This window comes from Halictus rubicundus, chromosome 6 (assembly GCF_050948215.1).
Source record: "Halictus rubicundus isolate RS-2024b chromosome 6, iyHalRubi1_principal, whole genome shotgun sequence".
Lineage (NCBI taxonomy): Eukaryota > Metazoa > Arthropoda > Insecta > Hymenoptera > Halictidae > Halictus > Halictus rubicundus.
Window position 1 is genome coordinate 16,684,704 of NC_135154.1, and position 23,649 is coordinate 16,708,352.

Consider the following 23,649-nt stretch of genomic DNA (forward strand, 5'->3'; position numbering starts at 1 on the left):
TTCTCACATTTCAGTTTCTTCAAATTTAAGTAACTTTTAATCTAGTAACTTCTAACGTTCTTATAGTTTTAATGTACAATTACCGAGATTGTGAAGATGCATCCGTGAGAAATTATTCAACAAATTTATTTCTTTGGGTATATACTACAGAAGGAATAGCTAAAAATTTGGATAAATAAATTCTTGTCATTTCTATGAAATAATATAGAATAGTAATTTTTAGAGGTCCGTTAATCTAGTGTCAAACAAGTGAAGAGGATAAGATTTCTGGAAATCCGCGTGTACAAGCGTCATTGAACGTCTACATGTGATGGTGCATTTTTGAAAATTTGTGGTGCAGCATCGGTGACGTCATTGGAGCAGGCAAGGCGATAAATGACGAAAGACGGGAAAATTGTGCTGGCTTCCATCCGTCGAGCGGAAAATCGTCATGATTTTTTAACGCGTTTCCGGGGCTGTTCCAGGACCGAGGCTCGTTCGAACAACGTACTTTCAAGAATATGTCGCTCGCGAGGGCAAATTGTACGTCCGATGCAGCTGCAAAATAGTTGATTGGTTTCGGAATGCCGCTGTCGGAGAGCTAGCAACGGGCAAGAGACTCGGCCCACCCCGCTCCCGTTCCAGATTGCTTTTGTTCGTACGTACGTTTCATTTATAAGTTTTCATTCGGAAGTTTCAGGGAAAGTTGGCCCTCCAATTAGGAACAAATGCACGGAAGACCTGTGGCTTTTATTTTCGGGGCGAATCTGCTCTCGTTTTTCGAAATTGTTTCATTAAAACCCCCGATCGCTGGTCGATATTACCCGAAACGTTCCGTAGAACGTGCAGTAACCCAATCGGAGACAGATTTTCCGCAACCGAAATTACATGATTTTAATTTCTGTGTTTTGTAAATATTTTGTCTTTTGTGCGCGTTCTGGAATTTAAATGAACACCGATTTAATCGGACAAAAATTAAAGTAATTGTGACTGTGATGGGAAAAGATGACGTCTTGAATTAAAGATGTAAATGTACAGCTGAGTATCCTTAATGAGGATAATATTGAAGTCGGTATAGTTAATGGTTTCGACGCACATTTTTATGTCTCAAATGTTATTTCGATTTGCAATCATCCGAGAAAGTAGAAATCTACAGCAACGAATATGCGCACAAAATTTTAAGGACAAATTGACAATAGGCATCCAGGTATTGAAATATGGGTTGAAACAATTTTTCGATTTTTGAACGAATAAATTTTCGAAGTGACGGACATAGTTCTCAATTTTCGTGAATACGTTTAAAACCCGTGGCCGTGAAGTATCGACATTCTTTCGACTGTTGTATTATCTTACAAGATAATCCATGGATGTTGATAGCAACGCATTAAGAGAGTGACGTCATCGGATGAGATTTATGTCATGCACACATAATGCCCTCATTATATCGACGTCATTTTTAGCTTCGTGTTTTAACTATGTGTACTCTCATCAAATTCACCGTATATTTTTGACCAAGGGAAAAGTCTGTGCCGTTCGATGTTAAACATAATTCTTTTTACAGTGTCTGTCATTTTTAAAGAGAAGACAGCAAAATGTTTGCTTGCAAAATAAAAATTGTCTGCGTTAGTTGCAAAATGCAGAAGACGTTTCTTCTCTTAAAAATCCCGATGAGCTCGAAAAAGAACAATAGAATTTTCAAATTCTTCAAATACCTTCACTGTTTCATGTTCATTTATACTCATTTTTGTCATAAACGCAGTCTGTACATCACCTTGGTAAATATAATTTTTATACTGCGGATCGGTACGCATTTGTAGCGTGTGACCATTTTTAAAATTCAAGAAAAATGACGTCTCCATACGCCCACCGTAAGGAATTTTCTAGGTGACGAATCGAACTTGGTTTTCACGAAATAAGTCGTGTAGCATTTGCATGGCTGATAATTTTTATCTAACTTACTTAAATTGAATTTTAATTGAGTTTGTAAGGTTTAAAAGCGTCGAATAATAGATTTTTCGCAGTGGGAATGCGGCGCAGAGTGGGCAATTTGGACGAAATCGGATTCAAAATCAAAGAACTTTCGATAGAAATGAGGTAGAGCGATGAAACTTTTTTTAAATTAAAGCTGAAACTTTGTAGAATATGGGAAAAATAGGGAGATTATGGTACGCACGTTTTTTAACCTTGAGAAAATTCGTTAAACTTGCACAATTTCAAGAAAATTATGGTTTGTCCAATACCACGCGCGGAAAAATTTTTTTTTAACGTGCTATACATCATTTTCCATAGATTTGTTCACGCTGATTTCAAATCTGGTCTCAAAATTTGTCTACGACCTCAGGATTTTGCAAAAAATAGATTTTTGTGACAAAAACTAATGAAGTCATTTTTTCGTTGAAATGATTCGATGGTAATAATCTCCCTATTTTTCCCATATACTACAAAGTTGCAGCTTTCATTTAAAAAAAATTTCATCGCTCCACCTCATTCCTATCGAAAGTTCCTTGATTTTGAATCCGATTTTGTCCAAATTGCCCACTGTGCGGCGCTCTCGAAGAGGTAGAATTCGAACGAATATTTCACTGGTTGCAATCTAATATTGCGGACTGTATTGCAGACTCGAGTGCAACGTGGGAGCCGAGGATCGTGCAGATCGGCGACGCACCGAAACGCACGCGCGTCCGATTATTACGAGGCACGAATCAACGAATAGAAATATTTCTGGCTGCCTTTTCGAGCGCGGCTCTACTCGTTGCGCGCATTCGAACGGGGAACGAGGGCCCCTCTTTGTATTCGTATCTCGTTAGAGAACGAAAAGCGCGAACAAGATCAGTGTGCGACTCGATGACGGCCGCTCTCGCAGAAAACCGTGCAGAGGAACGCGCCAGGCTGAACAAGAGGAGCCTAATGCCAATTGTTGCTCGGCTAGTCCCGTCATAATGCCCATTCAGACGCAAATTTCCCAAAATTCACCGGCTCTCCGCATTCCGCGAACAGACTTTTCGATTTTCGATAAGCGTTCGCCGGGACTGTCATTCTCGCTATTTATTTTTCTTTACGCGAACCGTCCCCTTTCCGAGCCGATTTTCCAGCGAAAATCGGTTTAACGTGCTGTTTGGAATATCAAGTTAACACTCGCACCCCCTCCCCCAAAAATCATTTGAAAAAAGAACCTATTTTTTAAATTGAATCCCTTGCTTCTGAATAAAATACAATAACTTTTTAAAAATTGGACTAACCCACTTGAATATTTTTGGAGAGCTAGATTAACTTACCAGCTTCTTGCCTGATTAATTTAGTAATTTTATCCCAAGTAATAGTACTCAGGTTTTTTTTATCGAAGATAGTCGAAAAATTGATTAAGAAATTCTCCCTTAAGACACGGACAATCAAAACCTGTTAAATGACAGCCGGTAAGTACCGTGTCGGTTAAAACACCCTTACCGCAATCGTATTAAATCATTACGACACTAAATGAGGGTTAAAGTACGCGTCGCCACTTACTTTGTACTCTGGGATCGTTATCGACATGAAACCTCAGAGTGTTCGCCCTTCTGGAAAATTTCAGTGTGTGCCACATGTCGTCGTTCAGACCTTGTCCAACCACGAGCACCTGCAACAGAAATCGTCACGTTCATTATGCAAAATTATATTCTCCACCGAACAAAATTATTATTTCGCATAACGACCCTACTCGTTACTTTTAATCCCCGGTTGTAATAATGTTAAACGGCGACTGTTCCGACCGACTGTACATGACTGACGCGCCGGTGAACGTTTTAACAAAGCTCCAGCAATTTTCCATTGTTCCCGCTATTTATTTTCGAGTGTTCGCATTAACGAGTAAAACACGGTATGTGGCTCGGTTAGTGTACGGGACGTCCGTCCAGAAACGAGATTGATTATGCGTTGCAGGATGCAACCGGCTCGTCGTCGACTCAAACGCCGAGGAAATTTGTGCCACGGCGCGCGCAATGAAAGCGCCTCGAGCGGAAACGCGCCGATTGAATTACGTCGCGCGGATGCAATAATGGATACTTAAGCGCGAGCAATTAGCGGGAACCGGCCGCTACCAGTGCTTGCCATTAGGGAAACACAACGAGGCCAGTTTCGGGGCTTTAATGAAGACACGGGGCTGCCTGCGGACGGAAGTTACGAGAGATCAGTGCGTCGGTTATGCGAGAATCACGATACTTCCGCGCGGAATTTTACGCGTTTTTCGCGTCACGCTTTCGCAATGAACAATGTTGCTCATTGGTCATTATTATTGTCGAGGATGTTTCTACAAAGACAGGCTTTGGCAAGTCGTTCATAAAAATTAGGGTCGCTGGAGTTTAACTTACTAAATACTAAGTATTTTACTAAATTAGAACGTTATGCGTTTCTTCTACCAGAATGCGGATTTTTATGCAAAATAAAAATTGCCCAAGTCAATTGGAAGAGACTGAAGTTAAATTGCAAATGTACTGTCTCTTTTAATGATCTTCAAAAGGCTTATACGAATGCTTCTAATGCTTTTTCTATTTTCTATTTGACGTATTCATATTTGCTATAAATGCTTAAAATTCGCAGTCTAGTTATCGCTATGTAAGTATTGAAGTAGATATAGACGTACAATAAATATGTACAGTTTCTTTTTGTTTTTAGGAAATTTTAAAGATTATTTCTTGTTTGTAAAAGATAAGTTTGTTTCTTTCTGTATGCTCGATGTTGATGATTTCGATATTTTTTTTACAGCTACGAATGATGCAAGAGAGAGTAACAAATTTTGAAATATTCGCCAGAGTTAGTAGAATGCACCGACGTATTCCCTGGAGAGTTTAAGAGAAGTATTATTATTTAAGCAGGGGATTATCTATCGGGGTCCAAACAAAACGATCAACAGACTTTTCAGTAATTTAGCTCGAAGTGAATGCTTAATGTTCCCAATCCCGTTGTTAAGTGCTTGCAACAATAAATTTAGAATATGGAGGATTTGTAAGAGATATGATTTTCAGCGTTCACTGCGATTTTCTAGCGGCTGGACTGCAGAACGATCTTGATGCATCTGCAGTCAACTGTCCTGGAAGTACGGCCATCGATAAACTAACAATGGCGGACGTGCCTCGTTTGGTTAAACCACTATAAATCCATGGAACTCGTCACTATCTGGCAACTGGTTTCACCTGCGGGGTCACCAGTGATATTCATTTATCACGTGGCACCTGACACACGTTTGTCATCTAACGTCACCTTTGCACCACCGCAATAATTCGTGCACACCTGGCCGAGTATAGTACGTTTTATTATTTTCTATCGACCAGCTCTCGATCTAGTCATCGATATCTAAATGTTGGAGTAAGTACTATGCAAGCAGGATTACGAGGACTAGAAAAAATTTAATCAAATTACCACACACAAAAATAAATCAACCAGAAAATCATGAAACTCATACATAGTACTGTAAAGCCTCGTTTATACGAACCAATTAACCCTTTGCACTCAAAGCTATTTTAACTCCAAAACGAAACATTTCTTCCGATCTAGAATATTTTCCTTCTATATATATTTTTTCATGTTATACATACAAAAGTGGTGCAGTTTGCTCGTACAATACTGAAGTGTTCAGTGATTTATTAAACACAAACAAAATTAATAACGTAAAAAATATTTTGAATAATGATACAGCAATTTTTAGTGACGCCTTACAGTCGCCATTCGAGTGCTAAGGGTTAATGCTAAATCTCGTAATTGGATTGCGGATTTTATACAGTTATTGTGAACACGAGTAAAGAATTCAGAATTAATATTTTATTTTGAACGCATTAAATTTGTGTATTGCAAATGTATTGAATTGCGGTTTTATATTCTGGGCAGCAGAAGTTATTAGTTATTCATCCCTTAATCGATACATTCCAAACACAACAATATCCTTAGATATCGCTAACCTTTTACTGTTTCATATTTCAACCAGCCAATTTTCACACGAAACAAATAAGAATCCGCAATCTAATTATAAGGCATATAATAAAACGGCAAAACTAAACCAACCACCTATGAAACCACGAACCCAGACACGAATCGCGTCGGCAAAAGTTCGTCTCTGCGACAACGAAGGTAAATCAACAGTAGAGAAATAAATGAACGATCAAGAAAATCGTGAACCAATCACGAAGGCGTCCACCGGAAGTTCCCCTTGTTATCGGCGGGAGGGAATGAGTAGGACAACGCAGGACACCTAATAAAACGCCAACACCGTCGGAGCAAACCAACCGTCCCCGAAATCATCAACCCAGATCAAACACGGACGCGTCGAGCAGAAGTTCCTCTCTCATTACCAGCGACAAAAAAAAAAAAAGAAAAAAAGAAAAAAGAAACATCACGCTTCCTTTGTAGTCGATTCCGATGAAACGGGTAGATCCGACGCGGTTGGATCTCGATCGCTCGGCTGGGTTGCTTTGAATACCGGTTAGCTCGCGTGGAAATCGGACGGTAGCGATCGTGTGAGAAAACGTTGTGGAGGAATTCGGCTCTCCCCCTCTCTCTCTCTCTCTCTCTCTCTTGGATGCGGGGGTGTGGTGCCACGGCAGAAAGAGCACTCTCGCTGAGGTGAAATTACACAGAAAGTCTATCAGTAGGCGGATATTACGGTCCCCCCCCCCTGGGGAACTTTATCGCCGGCTCACGCTCGGATAATCGCGCGTCCCTGCCACGCCACCTAGCTGCGAATCAATCTGGCAATTAAGGGACGTTTTGTCGCGGTGCTTGAGCTCGATCGGGTTTTATCGAATTCATCGAAGAGAGAGAGAGAGAGAGAGGGAGGGAGGGAGGGAGCGGTGCACATCGCAGGAAATCGCAGCTGCATAAAGCGTTCAATCGTGGCCTGGTGCGAGGCGACGCGATCTGCCATGCCGCGGCATAGCGTGGCGCGGCGTGTGATAGCATTATCGATTTCAGACGACCGCGCGCGTCTTTTTGCCAGGCTCGAACGATAAGCTGTTTGCTGGAGCGGCGTGTTATGGACGGTGCTGATCGAACGACAACCCTCCCCTCACCTCCCTTCACCCACCCCGCCGGTTGCTGATGAAACAGCTGCAACGACATTGCCACTTTTATTCCAGAGTTTAGTAGGCTGGCCACGATTGTTGCGAATTATTGCCAATGTTTAGCACGTGTACTTCCTGCCAGAGGAGATGGAAACCGCGGGACATGATTTTGTTGGATTCCGGTGAAGAAGTGAGCGGAACGCGTTTAACAAACGAGAGTTTGTTGGGAATGTTCGGTGACCAACCGTCCAGGTCTCATTGTCCACGACGAGTCTATTGTTTTTGCGACTCTGGACACCAGCGTTACGCACAGACATCGTAGATCAGACATCGTAGGCTTTCCTATTTTTCACAGTTTGCACCAGTTGTACAGAGGACTTTACATAACTCGTAAGTTGTTAGTTGCACGAACAAATTTTTCAAACCAATGTCGCACGGTTTCTAGACGGACATACAATACGTCCATCGGGAGATGGCAGTGAGAAACTTGTTGGCACAGTGATTTCTCTGTACGTGTCGCCAAGGCTTGGATGATAAACGTCGCGGAGTTATCCCTACTACGGGGACGCCGAGGAGTGTAAACATAACACGGCTCGGGTATGTCTCCTGGACGATATACGACGCTGGCAAGACCCGTGTTGTTGACATACATCGAGAATTCACTGTACCACGTGATACCCCTAATTCGCCCTACACGTCATCCGCTATTGGCCGAATCGCTTCACGAAGACAGCAAAGCACGTATTGAGTACTGGAACAGACTGGAACAGAGCGATGTGGTGACGCTGAGCCAGAGTCGCCAGATCAAGACTTGTTCCCCCACTCTAATTTCCCCTTCTACCGCGCTATTTCCCAGGGCCGGTCACGTGACGCGTTCTGTCTCTGTCGTGCATATTCCGGTACTGGTAGAGAGGGTAACTTTTTCCCCTCAATTCGTGCTCCTTCCCCTCATCTGACGACACTGCGCCGAGCACCAATGGCGACCGTTCCCGCGAGAAGAGTGGGGGCACTGCCATCTCCTGATGGACGCACAGTACACTGCTGCAATCTTCTCTTTCTCATTTTGCTTTTTTATCGCAGTATAGGGGTCAGCTTCAGTTTCTTGGAAGTAATGCCTAATATTTTTATACGAATTGGGCCGAAGCACCAAATTCTAATTAAAAAAGCATCGTACCAAATAGGGCTTAAACTTAACAATAGCGAGTCCTCAATAGTTGTAGCCGGGGAAGTGGTAGCGAGTAAAGCACCAGTGTTAAAGTGTCAACAGGAAGAGCGTACTTCTTATTGCTTAGGAAACGCGTTTATAATGAATTGGTTTTCCCATTTTGCAAATGGTATAATTAAAAAAAAAAAATGGCGTGTAGGTGGCTGGGAGACTGTTACTTTGTTAGGTGTTGTACGGTTCTATGGATTTGTCTACTGTCACAGAAAGAGGAACACGTTTGATCTAGGTTAATGATTTTGCAAATAGTTTGGCTGTTCTCATGTATGCTTTATCAGGTGTCTTACTGTCCCATCGGTGCTTTTTTCAGCGTCAACGTTGAGAGAAACTTCTGTCGGACAGGTTTGTGTTTGATCTGGGTTGATGATTTCGTGGACGGTTGGTTTGTTGTTTTTTGTGGATGCTGTCCTTTTATTAGGTGTTTTATTGTACTATTGATTTCTTTTCACGGCAAATAAGGGAGGAACTTCTGTCGCATGGGTCTGTGTGTGATCTGGGTTGACGATTTCGAGGGCAGTCAAGTGGTTTTTATGGCCCTTGTTATTTTATTCAGCACAGCGTGTACAGTCTGTTTTGCGAAAGAACAGAAGCTGGAGACACGTGGATGGACTTAATTGCACTACAGATTTTTATGTAAAATTTCGTACGAATCATTTTTATAAAACTGTTTTATTTCATTCTCTTTCTCTCGTCCATTTTGTAGTTCTGGCTTATTCTTTTCTTCAAATTCTTGAGAAATAGAAACAGATATTTAATACAACAATTAGTGCCACTGTAACAAGATACAGTAACTAAGAACGTAGTAAATCATAATGCTATAGTACTCTATAAATCAATGTCTAGCTATCCCAAAGGATTACATATTTCGTTGCGTACAACTACAAATTATTGAAACATCTACCGATATGTGGATAAAGGGATTAAAAAAAATTGTGAATTTGAATTCTCATCAATTTGGATTTGTAAAATACTGATCAATTGTTATGAATGTAGAGTCACGTTAATTCCGCGCCACGCAATCGAAACAATTGGCTTGCAATTCGCAACAAATCGGCGTAGATAAAGCGTTGTTTTTCCTCCCGCGAGCGTACAGTTTTTGATTTACAGCGTTTCTATAGACTCCGAGCCGGTAATTTGCGTTTAATTATAACGCCGCGTGCACAGAAAATACCTGGCACTCTGTCGATGACATTGCAATTAATCAATAAAGCAGGTCATGAAATCGAGTTTAATACGATTACTAATACGAGAGTCTCGCTAAAGGACTTAATTAAATGATCTTCGACCGAAATTAATATTTCGCGCGGCGTGATTCGTCAGAAATGCGGAACACAATCTGGGCGTGTCTCGTCTGCAGCATCGCGTGTAACGTAACTAAAAACATAATCGCGAAACACGCGAAAAACCGCGTTCTCATTCTTTCAAACAGAATGTTACGTCACAACACGGCCCATGTCGCATAGAACCGTCCAGCCATGCATGTACACGTGTGTAAATATTGTTGTTGAAACAAATGAAACTGTACGTATTGTTTGTATTTACATTTTAAATATTTTACTAGTCCGCCATTGTTACGTGTCCGGCTTAGAAATTGAAAATGTCCGCCGGAAAAAAGTTTTCAACGGAAGCGCGGATATAAAATGAATTTCTTTGGCCGAGTTCAAAATGTTTTTTCCGTGAATTAATAACTGTACATTGATTGTGGAATCCCTCCTGCTCATAAGTAGCAATTAATTTCTACACTATTTCGCTCCCAAAAAATGCTTCCTTTATTCTTACCCAATATCTATTGATAACTTTACATGTGCGTCATACTTTATACTCTATCGAAACAATAATCGTTTCTATTAATTTCTACAATAGTTCACTTACAAATCATACTTTCTATCTGATTTTTAACATTAGATTTACGGGACCCGTCAAAATGACAGGTTCTAATATTTTTAATTTTTATATTATTAAGATTCTAAGGATGCACGCGTATATTATTTTAAAAATATTGCTAAAAATGTGGGTAGCACGTTCTTGTTGTTTTTATGAAGTAATGCAAAATAGTCGCTTTTAGTGCTCCGTAAACCTAGTGTTAATAACAACAGCACACGATGGGCCAGAATTGCAAAAGGCTGGACAAAATTCATGCCCGTGAAATAAATTTTCGAACACTTTATCTACCGGAACCCTGTCGATAGGCTTTTCAGACTTCCAAAAAGGTTGAACTTCGCCTTGGCGACCCAGAAATTTTTAACTTTTTACTATACAATCCTGTACATCTTGACGAGAAAATGCCAAAAATCGAAGTTTTAAGGCGAGGAATTCACTGGGTCAAAAGTTATGCGTGTTTAGAGCCGAACGATTACACTTTGTTCTGGGACAAGCTGTCGTCGAACAATGATTAAAATATAAAGAACCATATACGGGATCTTAAAGAGAAGGTATAATCCAAGTTGGTCGGGATTAGGTCTTCGAGGGGGGCCATTTCAGGGTTGCCAAGCTGAAATTAAGCCTCCAAAAATTATGGAATATTCGCCGGTGGATAATGTGCTAACTGCACCGATTTTATAGAAACAGCCCACCTTGCGGCGTCCTAAAATAAAGCTGCAGAGCGACGTCGGTAAAAAGGGTCGCGTTGAAAAAATAGCCATTATCAGAACCCACAAATTCGAGCTGTCATACTTTCCCATCTTTACCCAGAGCAAATTTGCGGACCGAGCCAATTACCGGAACGTTTCTGTACATCCCCGCACAAAAGCGTACCGCCGCGGCGTAGCGCAAACATATTATACGCGAGCCCTTAACAATAAAGCTGTGCAGGTGAGTTCGCGCAGTGCTTCACGCTACCAGAGAGAGAGAGAGAGGGAGGAGGAGAGCGAGAGGGGGAAGGAAAGGGAGAGACAGAGAGAGAGAGAGAGAGAGAGAGAGGGAGGAGGAGAGCGAGAGGGGGAAGGAAAGGGAGAGACAGAGAGAGAGAGAGAGAGAGAGAGAGAGAGAGACTTCCGGTGTTCCATTCGAGCGGGAATCGTCGTTGGGCCGAGAGGAAACGCGCCGATACCTCGATGATCGGAGTCTTTCACGAGCGAGCGGCCAAACGTGTCCTCGGTCTTATCGCGTTCATTCTCGAATTGCTTCTGGGCTTCGTCGAAGGAATCGTCGTCGTCGTCGACGAGTGGAACGATCTAGGTTTGCTAGGGGAGAGAGAAAAAAATGAAGAACGAAAGAAAGAGCCGAGCGGAACGCGTCGACGGCTACTGGCTGCTCTCGCTGGTTCCTCGTTGCTCGATTCTTTCCTCTTCTCTCCTCTCCTCTCCTCGCTCTCTCTCTCTCTCTCCCTCGAGGAGAAAACAAATGCGCCGTTTCCTCGCGAGAAGAATTATTTCCGAGGTCTCGAGGCATTACTGCCGCTCCGTTTGTTCGCGACGGATAAAACGTCGGGCCGCGGCGAAAGAAAATAAATAGAGATGATGCTCGCGACGATGAGAATAGACAGCGTGAAAAAAAGAGAGCGACTCCGGACGGCCTGATGGGGCACAGGTCCAACCGGAAGCCCGAGACCTCCCCGGAAATTGATCAGGGGATCGTAAATATTTGACCAGCCCTGGCAAACTTTAATTAAAATTCGCTATTTAAATATTCCGACCGGGCCCACAAAGAAATTTTCAACGCAAATCGGGTTTGTAACGGCGCGACCGACTCGTAGATCGCCCAGGTTGTAACGGGGTAAATGTCTACGATCGTGGAAGGTAGATCATCGACGATCGTATGGATCATACGGATAGAAAATTGTTTAAAATCACTGTATATGTGTAGTTTATGGGGTGGTAAGTTGCTTGTGTTTTTGAACAACTTTTTGATCGAGTTGTTAAGGGGTGATTTTTGCTGTAGGTGTCATCCTAGGACCACACTCGATATAAATGTAAATAACTTCGGTGATATTTATTCGAGCGTTTTGGAAAAATTTATGCTATTACTTCAAATATGTAGGAATGTATGTGCAAAATTTCGGTTTACCAGGTTCGATCGTTTTCTTGAAATTAATTCCCAAAACTATCCTCTCAAGTGGGGAGGCATACCCACCCTGAGGGGTGCGAAAATAAGGCAAGTTCCCGAATTTTTTTCAGACATATGGCTATGTACAAAATTTTAACTTTTTGGGAGGATGAAAGTGCGAGTTACAGCTACGTTTTCCAATTTTTTTTTTCTGTTTCAATAGATCACAAAATGACGGAGATATTTATTTGTTTCAAAACCTCACTTCTTGGAACGTCGTGGATTGCTGACCACCATTGTTGCAAAGAACTTTAATGTACGACATGAACAATTCCTATCGATTTATCAATAGAAACATATTGTCTAAAATATAGTACACCAGTATCCCGTATTTTTCATTATTATACAAATTACAGCTGCTTGGAGTGGAAAAAGTTTCTTCACCGAAAAAACATCAACTTTAAATATTCATAAAATATTAAATAATTGAGATATAGAACAATTTTGTGCAAAATATTGTCAACAAATTTTCTTAGTCCGAGAAACAGCTTTGAAAAAGTTATTAAAAATGTTCACTTACTACCCCCTTAGATCACTTATCCCCTAGTACGATATAATTTTGTTAACTCGTGTCAAAATTCTAAAAGAACGCTTTGTTACAATGTTCTGCGTACTCCAAATTTTCAGAAGATTAACTAAAAAAAAAAAAAATGGCACATTTTTTGAATGATGAAACCTGTCCATCCCCTTGATACCCTCGATGATGCTTGACACACAGCGCAATTTCAACTCGACAACGTCACGTAAAAAAGTAGCATTTTCTCGAAAGAATTGTTGTTGCAAACGCAATGTAGAATCAACGCGGACAGCTCTCCGCTCCTGCGGCCCGTTGGTAATCATTTTTGTTCCGACGGTTTCTTCCTGTGGGATTTTTTCTTCCGCCGTCGGCGCACGTTGTTTTGAAAAACCGAGGTTGATTCGATTCCACGGCGAAACGCGCGACTCGCAATTTTTCGCGGCGTGCGACAGGGGAAATGCAAATAGCGTATAACGCGGGACGCTGACCCCTCTCCGACCCGGTCCGCTTGAAATTGATCGGAGAATCGTAAATATTTGCCGAGTCGGTGAAAAATTTTAATAGAAATGCTCTATCAAGGTCTTCGGGATTATCCCGCGGAAAGTATTGACGGCGCACGAGATTTTTTCCATTTTTTCGTGTTTTTTTTTTTTTTTGGTTGCTTTCCGACCAGGAATTTCAAGTGTTTTCTGTCGGAATCGATTGTTTCCGTGAAATGAAACGGTCGTTCCCGATGACTATATTAGTCGAAAGTTTTTTCATCGCGAATGAAGCGGAGCGCGATGTTTCAATGGCGGCGTCGGGGCTCGTAACGATTCGAAACCTCTCTATCAGTGATGAATCGTTTTACTTGTCGTATAAATAAATTTGTTGAATATCGATCATCGCTCGAGCGTGCTCGAAAGTGTTAATAGTGATTGTGAAGTCGGTGAGTTGAGGGATTGTTGTTGGCAATTCGTGCCAATCGTATAATAAATCTTTAGAGCTTAGTAGATTAATTATTGGTGGGTGTTTAATAGTTTCTAGAAGTCTGTGATACACAGTTAAGGATTTATTAGATATCACTCTCAATAATACAATTTAATCATTTCTTTTTCTTGTTGCAAGATGCAGATTTGAATTGTAACAACTTTCACAGAATAATTGAAAAAAAGTAAATAATGTATGAGTAAGAGAGTATAGAAATTAATTCAAAAGACCATATCGAATTAAAAATGTGAAAAGTATTTCATTTGGTCGAGGAACGGCAAGCGGAAGTAATAATTCGAATAATTTGTGACTTTAATATCGAAAGAAGCTGTATTGCAGAAATTTTCGAAATCATACTCTAAATTCCGAATATTTCATCGGCGAGCAACGCGCAGGTGTGTGTGTGTGTAACTAATTTTGCAATCACGATGCATCCAGTAGACCGCCCGATAAATCGCCGAGCGATTTCGAGGGTGGAGTGGCGATTCGCTCATTGGTCGGTGCATAATGCAAATTCGTTAACTCTATCCCAGCCTCTCTCGTTTTATATTCCTTCGTCTCCTAATTACACTTTTCGTTTGCCCGCGGAATCCCAATAACAATCGAATACCCATTCTTTCGCTGTTGGACTGCAAACTATGCGGTCCCTCATTAAACCGTGATCGTTTATTCCCTCGCTGCTATTTCAGAGCAATTAATACTAATAAATACACTAAACTGTCAATAACAATATCAATTATTACCAATAAACACACTGAAAGCTATCTTTGAATTTCTACAGTCGAGTAATCTGTCACTTAACGTGCAAACTTTTGTATATTTCGCAAATCGTGTTTATTAGTATAGTTATTATTATTATTATATATCGTTTATTTTAAAGTGGTCGCATTAACAGCTACAGGTGATTAGCGACCACATCGATTACAATTGAATATAAAAGAGAAGGTTACAGTTAATATTTACATACATTGCGGTGGGTGTTTCCAGTATATACTGGAAATAATGAACGTCTGTAAAGTGTCCCAACGTTTGCGGAATATTGATTGGAACGGAGTAATTAGAGGATTATGGGAACAGTAGCAGAATTTATTCTGTCAATCTTGCCGTTCAAGGTGACCGTGTGAAAGTATTTCACCGAATTCATTGCCACCCGCTGTCCAATATTCGGAACAATCTATATTGCAAAAGTCGGTGGGCAATTTTGCGCGCCGTTAATTAATTCGGCCCGTTTAATTGGCACACAGTGTTCACCCACTGACCCCGATTTCATTTCCACCTGTTTACCTATAGGGCGGCTTCGAATCTATTTGCACGTGCACCGAGACGGCGCATGTATGCATATGTATGCGTACGTAGAATTCAATTGATTCGATTCATTAAGTGCGCCGCGGAACTGTCTCCTTTGTTACGAGCCGGGGCCGCGAGCAGCGCGAGAGGCCGGCGAAGGGTTATTACCCCAGGAATATGGTTTGCGATTTGTTGGTTAGGTACCCGGACGAACCTGATGCGAAATCAGAGAGCTTTAGGATGGTATAGTTTTCGTGGACGAACCCAATGCGAAATAGGGGAGCCACTGGGTTCGAGAAGTCTCTGTTGAACTATGGTACGTCGCGAACGAACCTGAATGAATGAACCTCTATGGAGAAACTTCTCCGTACGTAACATCTTCATGTCTGTTCTTGCGAATACAATATTAACCCTTAGCACTCGAATGGTGACTGTAAGGCACCACTAAAAATTGCTGTATTCAACATATTTTTTACATTATTACATTTGTTTGTATTTAATAAGTTACTGAACATTTCAGTATTGTACAAGTAAATTGCACCATTCTTGCATGTGTAACATGAAAAATATATATATAGAAGGGAAATATTCTAGGTCGGAAGAAATGTTCTGTTTTGGAGTTAGAATAGCTTCGAGTGCAAAGGGTTAAACTCTTCTCTCAACTGTTTCATCAATTTCTGTTTCTACATCCAAAAAGGTAAAAGGTTTCGTAATTTATATTAAATACAAGTCGATCAGTAGTATATAGATTTATATTAACCGGAACCCATTTCAATTTATATGCCGGAGTCATTTCTGACTCGCGCCGGTATTTCACCAACACAGTTTTATTCCGATATAAGACGATGGCTCGGGACCGCCTTTCGTCTTATTTCGAATGTAGCGGCATGTATCAAGTGTCGAACTATGTTTCGTTGGAAAAGGATAGAATATCCTTGTTGTCGAGCGGAACAACTTTGAAAGAAAAAGGGGAGATGGCCAATTTCTTATTTCGAAATAAACAGCGTCGTCTTATATCGGAACGAAACTGTACACATACTCCGGCGTTAATGGATCTTACAGCTCACGGAGATACCTCCGAATAAAGAATAGTTAATTCGTTTAAGAAATGATGGAGGATGTTATATCGACAGTTAACGAACACGGTCACAGACGATTCCATTTTCCCCGAACTAATTAAAAGGTTCATTACCATATCAATTATTCCGTTTAATTATCGAAACCGTGTAGAGACCGAGATTGAAACATAAACGTAAATTACAGGCCTCCCCTAATCGCAAAGCGGTTGTACTCTGCGATTCTGTTTCCACTCGAAATAGCGTTGCTTGCAGTTAGGTTGCGGATTCTGTCTACGTGTCTCGCAAAAATATCATAATTACGGAACCCGTATTGAAACTGTATTATTCACGGGACACGTTGCACAAGAGGAACAATCCTGTCAGCAAACAAAACCGAATCAAACAGCTGTTCTCGCTTTTAGTTGACAGAGAATGCTGTCAAAAATTTCGAAGTATAGTATAATTTTCAACCAATTCGCCCAGTGAAATGAAAATTGCGAATTCTAATTTGCTAAGTGGTAACTATGAAATTATATCGCCCCCAGTCCTCACTATTTTTTCCCCCAGAAAAATAAAATTGTTTCTAAATCTTTTCTTAAATCACAATAGCGTGTTCGCTTTTTGGTATAAAAATTTGCGAAACAAACTGCACACGCGTCGTACCAGTGTGCTCGATGCAACTCGAGGATGCAGCCCATGGTCGAGGGACGAGTATACACCAAGTCGCTGATAGTCACGATGAATGTTTATGTTCCACTTTTACAATTAGAACGCAGGAATCGTCGGAGGCCTTTCCGCGGGAAACAAGCTGTGTGACTTGTAAGCATTCGAGATTCTGCAGGAAGCAATGTTGTTCCACCACGTAGAAGAGCGGCTCGTATTCGTGGTTTCAGTTTGCGTAACGGCGAAGTGTGTGGGTGTGCAACGCGTACGTGGTATCTCGGTAAAATGAACCAAGGAGGCAGCCTGTATTGATTAAATAATGACTGCTGAGCGCTTCAACTTTGCATCGACCGCTTTCGAAACTGTCTGTGCGCGTGTGTGTGCCGAAGCACCGAAGATACGGGGGCGAACAACTATCGTTTTCTGTACATGCAAGTAATTAGATTGCAGTTCCTTATGTGGAATATTTTCAATTCGTCGGAATTTTTCCAATATTTTCGCAGCTTCTTTGCATGCTCATTTCAGCAACAAGTTGTTGTTGAAGATCCTCCAAAAAGGAATGAACAATGAAATATAAAAACAAATCAGTCGACTAAAGATCCATTCAAGGACGAGTCGCATTCCGTGTATACATGTATATAGCAGACGTAGTTCAACGAGGACACGTCCTACGATTTTATTGGAGAATTTTACGCCCGTGTCCTGGGGGGGGGGTGGGGGTGGGGGGCACGTAGGAGACGGCGCACTGTTAAATAAAAATTCGTCGCCCGTAACAATAATTTCCGCAGCGGAGCGGGTTGTAAGGTGGAATATTGAAACGTCGTTGCGTCGACGTATTACGCGAATATTATTCGTCGATCGAACGACTATACAGAGAGAAAGAGAGAGAGATGGAACGTCAACGTTCCGCTCGTCTCCAGCGAGAGCACTTTCCGTTGAAGAACCGGAATCCGAAAGATCCGCCATGAATTACAACCGCGGGACCCCATCGGTTGCCACTATTTCCGTTCGATTTGAATTTTTACAGGCAATTTATTCCATCCCGCTGGAACCAGCCTCGCAGGATCGATGAATTATGATCGTCGCGCAAGGTCGCACAGAATTTCATGCGTTATCACGCTGTGCGGCCCGGGAACGGCCCAAAGGTTAATGCTCTTTACGTTTACGATTAGCCACGGACAACACGCTGGTAATCCGAGCGGAAAAAGTGTTGATCCTGGAATTATTTTGGCGATAGGATTACCGCTTTTCCGCTCGACCTTGTTACAACGTTCGTTATTTGAATATTTCACGGGTACCGGTGTGTTCCGCGAATCGCGGACCGCCCGGTTTAAAATCGCGTCGCCATCGTGCCGCGGGTTCGTTTCATTATTCAAACGCCCTCCTAAAATGCTGTTTCCCTGCATTTTTTACCGTTCCCTGCGAAATATTTCCCTTTTCAGCGCCGAGTAGATTTCCCCGCAGCGAAATCCGAAAGTGCAGTAACTCGCTCAATTTGTTCAGAGCTGTTTCTTAATGACCCGACGAATGAAATTCAATTTTGCTTTGCCGAAACGTTAAGAACAATGCCGCGAGATCGTTTCATTATTTCAATGGAGTCCTAAAATGCTGTTCCACTGCATTTTTTACCGTTCCGTGCGAAATATTTCCGTTTTCAGCGTCGAGCAGATTTCACCAGCGAAATTTGAAAGTGCAGTAACTCGCTTAATTTGTTCAGAGCTGTTTGTTAATGATCTGACGAATGAAATTCAATTTCGCTGTAATGTTGAGAACAATGGCACGAGATCGTTTCATTACTTCAATGTAGTCCCGAAATCTTGTTTTCCTGCATTTTTCTTCGTTTTATGCGAGGTATTGTATATTTTGAAGCATGAAGTAGACGTTCAGTGGGAATCTTGGAAGTGAAATTCTTGTTCACGCACGTGCCTCTAGCGTTGCTCGAACACTATGCTTAACACTTTGACTGCCATACTAGAAATCTCAAAAAGCCACGAAATCAAAGTAAATTACTTAACGAGATAAAAATTGTAAAAAATTAAATGTATGACATTGAGTAGTCCCCCAACTTTCTTGCATTTTACAGATCCTAATCAAATTTGGTACGATGAATATATTAATGTAAAAATTCATTTAAAAACCCGTAGAAATAATTCCGTCACCCGCATATGGGTGACGTGGCGGTCAACGTGTTGAAGTGTCTCGCGCTTTCTGTTTGTGTTTACGCGTCACCCGTACTTGCCGTCTTCAAATGTATGCGTATTTTGATCCATGTAATCGTTTCTTTTCTCTGCGGTGACCTCTGTCTAGTCAGTATTGTTCTCTATAAACGGATCGCCCCGTCAGAATCTCCGTCTGCTTTATTTCGAGCTCTATTCTCGTTAATTAAATTTACTATGTTCCACATGTCGCGCTACCCACTTTCAGAATTAAATTCGTTTAGTTTATTTAACGTCGACTCCCACCGAATCGACGATCTTTTTGGGACCGAGGAATTGAAATCAATTTCGCCGTTCAATGAGGGTTAACAAGAATTTAATAATAGCGATGGAATAAAAATATTGGCTCCATACATTTTCCGATATTCGGTCTCTTTTTTTCTTCCAGACAGGGCTAATAACCAAATGTTCGATGTATAATCCCATTTCATACAAAATGTATATCCAATATTTAACAATGATACCGTTGAGAGCTGATGTACATTTAAATTCTGGGGATTTGAGTTTCGTTGTAAAAAGAATGGGGAATTATTTTCAACAATTCAACTGTCGATAAAACTTTAAGCGTTGCAGTCGTCAGCATAAAATAAGAGAGTAGTTTTTTTTTCAAGTATTTGATTAAATTGTTTCGTTAAAATAACACTCACCTTCTCCTTATCCCCGATGTGGATCAGCATCTTCGCTTTGCCCATGTCCAGGTAGATTTGCAATCTATCAGGACTGTTCTCGAGACTCGTTGCCAAAAGCAGCCCTTGTGGCTTGGTGGTTTTGAAACGCAGTGTGAGTTCTTCAGCTTGCGTTCTCGAGTCCTCTGGCATCAGCGCTGTCATCTGTTGCGTTCCGTTTAGATGCAGCGTCGATGCATCTGTAACAGGCGTAGCAGAAAATTATAAATATATTATATTCACTGGACTGTCCTCTGTCAGAGGACATCGAAACTCGAATGTCCCTTTTCGGGGGACATAAAAAGATTGCTACCAATTATGCTTTCATACAAGACCTAAAATTCCCACTTCATACATTATAACAAACACAGTAAGTAGTAGTAGTTCAAGTAATTAATCTATATACGTAGTTTCCGCAAATGATAAATGAATGCATTGCTGATAGGTAACTTAACACTAGATTTACGGGACCCGTCAAAATGACGGATTCTAATATTTTAAATTCACGAATATTGAGATTGCAAACGTGGATCCACGAGGAATTATTTAACAAATTGATTTCTCTAGGTACATATCCTTAAAAAAATGGCTACAGATTTTGATAGATATATTCATGATATTTCTACAAGGAAATGTAAAATAGTCATTTTTAGTGCTCCGTAAACCTAGTGTTAAGAAAGGTTCTCCGAGTGCAAGGAGTTAATTTCCTAGGTTTGTTGTGATAAATTAATTAAATTTTATGTGGTTCATTCGTAGGCTTCCTGTACAAGTTAACACGTCAGACCGCAGAGAGGTCGACGAGTGTTGAATTGTTGCACCGCGAGGCAACGTGCATGAATTTTTTTTTGGTTGAGGGGACAGTTTCGATCGGCTGGAAAAATCCTGTGAAATGGGAACCGAAAGGAAAACTCGGTCTTACCTTTTCCGCATGTAGGACCGGTGAAGGGTGTTCCGGTACAATCGCAATGAAACCTGTTCCACCCTTCGAGACAAAGGCCGCCGTGCATGCAGGGCTCCGAGGGACAGTGGGGCTGGTGAGAAGGACAAGCTGGTCTGACAGCGCCTGCAAAATTGTCCAGAGAAACGAAATTACGTAGACAGTGACAAGTGTTTCCGGTTCAAGTCTTTCATCCGTTCAGGAACGCGGCATTCCTTCCTTTTGCAAAAATTCGTGGCCCTCCCGAGGAAAACATTTCTGTCCCCGGGAAACGGATTCCATGCATTTCATCGTTCATAATGCTATGCATAACAGTCCGAACTAAAAAGACCACCGAATAAACTTATGGTCGCACCGCGGCGCGGGTTTCGCGTGTATATCACTTGCGAGCAGTCCAAATTGGATACAGTGTAATTTATTGTTAAATTGAATTGGTTTCCGAATTTATTTGTGCCGAGGCACAACTAGTTTTAGAACAAATAATATTCAGCCTTCATATTTTTGTACATAAGGAAATAAAAGTTCATTTTCTAGTTTCTGTGAATAGTGTAAATTAAATAAAGTTTTATTTTCTATTTCTGTAAATTGTGTAAATTGAATAATGTTCATTCTTTAGTTTCTTGAAATGGTATAAATTAAATAATGTTCATAGTTTAATTTCTTTAAATGGTATAAATTAAATTCGTTCTTTAAATTCTTGATAAACAATGTTCACTTCTTAATTTATTTAATTGATACAAATTAAATAAAGATCAATTTCCAATTTTCGTAAATGAAGTGTAATTTAAATTTGCTCAATATTGCATTCCAAATGATAATGACGATTATTAAATCATATTTTTCGTAACATTATTGTGCAATATGATACGATAATTTATAAGGTAGTATGGTATTAGAAAAAATATTCCATGTAACAAAGTCGGAGTGTGGTTCAAGTGAATTTTGAAGGCACAGTCTTCCACAAGCTGTGGTGTCCGAGTGGTTAAGGAGTCAGACTCGAAATCTGATGGGCTATGCCCGCACAGGTTCGAATCCTGTCCGCAGCGAAAATCTTTTTTTTCCGTAAAAATGATTTTTTTTTATAATTTCACATCCTCCATTTTAATAAACATATTTTACGTGAGAAATAATCGTCAACAATATTTTTATAAAATGTTTACACCTCCAAATCGCTGTTGGAAGTGTACCATCGAGTGACTACGTTTTATGTTATTAATTCTTCTTTTTCGAGCTACATTCTTATCACAATTTTTAATGTAAATTCACTACACTATAAATAAATTAGTTAAACCAATATACACTCCAAAATCACACTTCTTATCATACGATATTAGCTTTATCACACGACCCGTTATCAAAGTCGCTTCTCGACTTTGTACTACGATAATTGTTAGTCTGTTTCAAGCAACATTTCTCGCACAGTGTTTTATATAAATTTAGTGTATGATAAATAAATTATTTAATTCGGTACGTACTATAAAATCACTATTGTTATGATGACCACGTGATTTTAATATTTTTATCACAATTTTTCGAATTCCGTGCACGATAAATAAATCATTTAGACCAGTATACACTGCAGAATCACTATTGTTATCGTAAGAGTACACGACTTCGTGCGATAATAATTATTTTTTCCGAGCGCAATGTTTTTATCACAGTTTCCTATATCTATGACAAATAAATTATTTATGCTACTGCCTGTTTTCTGAAGGAAAAGTTAGGTTCATTAATGGTTATAATAATTATATATCTGACTTCAGACACATAATCTATGAATTATAGGAATGCAATGGACATTTATTATGTCTATGTATCTTTTCCTAATTATCTATTTATGCATTTCGTTTTTCGACGAACAAACTATACTATACATTTTGAAATCACAGGTGTTGTGCACGACCATGTAACTTTGCATCACGATATCGATTGTTCTTGTCCAAACTATATCTATCGTACAGTTCTTCATAACGCGGTGAATAAATTATTTAAACTTAGCTCTGCGTACACGCAAATCTATCCATTGTTCGACTTTGCAAACCCTCCGCTTTATGCGGCCGCTTCTGCTTTCGCGTTTCATTTTAAACGTAATTGTAAACTCACGGTGTACCGTGTAAGTTGACATAATAAATTAATTAACCTATTGCTGCAGCGCTGTATAGCATACACGTCACATTTCATAAATGATGTAGAAACAAGAATACAGAAAACGGGAAATTCGTGCAATGCAGCGTGCATGTAACTCTATTAATATTTTGCGTGTTACATTACGTCGAATATTGCTCGCACTGATCATCAACCAGCTATTACTATGAACACTGCGACTTCGCCTCGTTCAGCGAAGATAATAAATATTGTATAGTAATACCACTAAATTACTACAACGAACTTTCGGAGCCCCTAAATAAATTTCTATTTAATCAAAATCCTTCTGTAACCAAATAACCACAAAAATCCTTCTGTAACCACTGAATCAAAATTTAGAACATTTACATTTTAGCAAATCTATTGAGAGAAATAATTTTTGTTTTAGTATAGCTGTTTTATGGATTTTATGGATTCAATAAAAATTATAGTTTAGTCAATTATGTGTTCGTTATTATTTGTGGTGACTTGTTGCCATTTATTTTTAATTTGAGAGATTTATTTTTAATTCAGATTATTTTCAATTTTTTTAAGGGATGGTTCGGGGTTTCGGAAAATACTGAATTGCAGTTTTCACTAGAAAATTGTTTCCATTCTCTTACCAGAGTCTTGTTGTTGAGCATATCCGGCTATATCGATCGGCAAGCCGTCTATGACAAGCTCTCTCATGCAGCCGACATAACCCTGTCTCAGAGTACCTGTCCACAATACTGGCGGCAATGTTAGGGGTGCGAAGGGTGCACCCACACCCCCTATGTATAACAATCCATCCAGGTCTAGTTCCGTAGAATCACCTGGAAAACGAAAATGATTCATTTATTAATCTCTGTGCTGGAAATTTCCTTCTTAAATTATTTTACGTTCGAATATTTATTGTTATCTACTAGAAGTTGCTTTAGACTTAAATTCTATTTGATTCATT

General features: G+C 40.3%; 1 protein-coding gene and 1 non-coding gene across 6 annotated transcripts in view; one reads left to right on the plus strand and one right to left on the minus strand.

Moving 5' to 3' along the window:
- Positions 1-23,649, minus strand: part of Nrx-1 (neurexin 1) — a 479,861-nt gene that overhangs the window by 93,685 nt on the left and 362,527 nt on the right. For all 5 annotated transcript variants that reach the window (XM_076789038.1, XM_076789039.1, XM_076789037.1 and 2 more), the window contains 4 exons: positions 23,330-23,521; positions 20,565-20,708; positions 19,628-19,845; positions 3,484-3,592 (listed from right to left, as the gene is read on the minus strand). In XM_076789038.1, the coding sequence (XP_076645153.1) occupies positions 3,484-3,592; positions 19,628-19,845; positions 20,565-20,708; positions 23,330-23,521 (663 nt within the window). The remainder of the gene's footprint in view (positions 1-3,483; positions 3,593-19,627; positions 19,846-20,564; positions 20,709-23,329; positions 23,522-23,649) is intronic.
- Trnas-cga (transfer RNA serine (anticodon CGA)) lies at positions 21,547-21,628 on the plus strand. Its single transcript has one exon. It is a non-coding gene; the product is annotated as a tRNA-Ser (tRNA).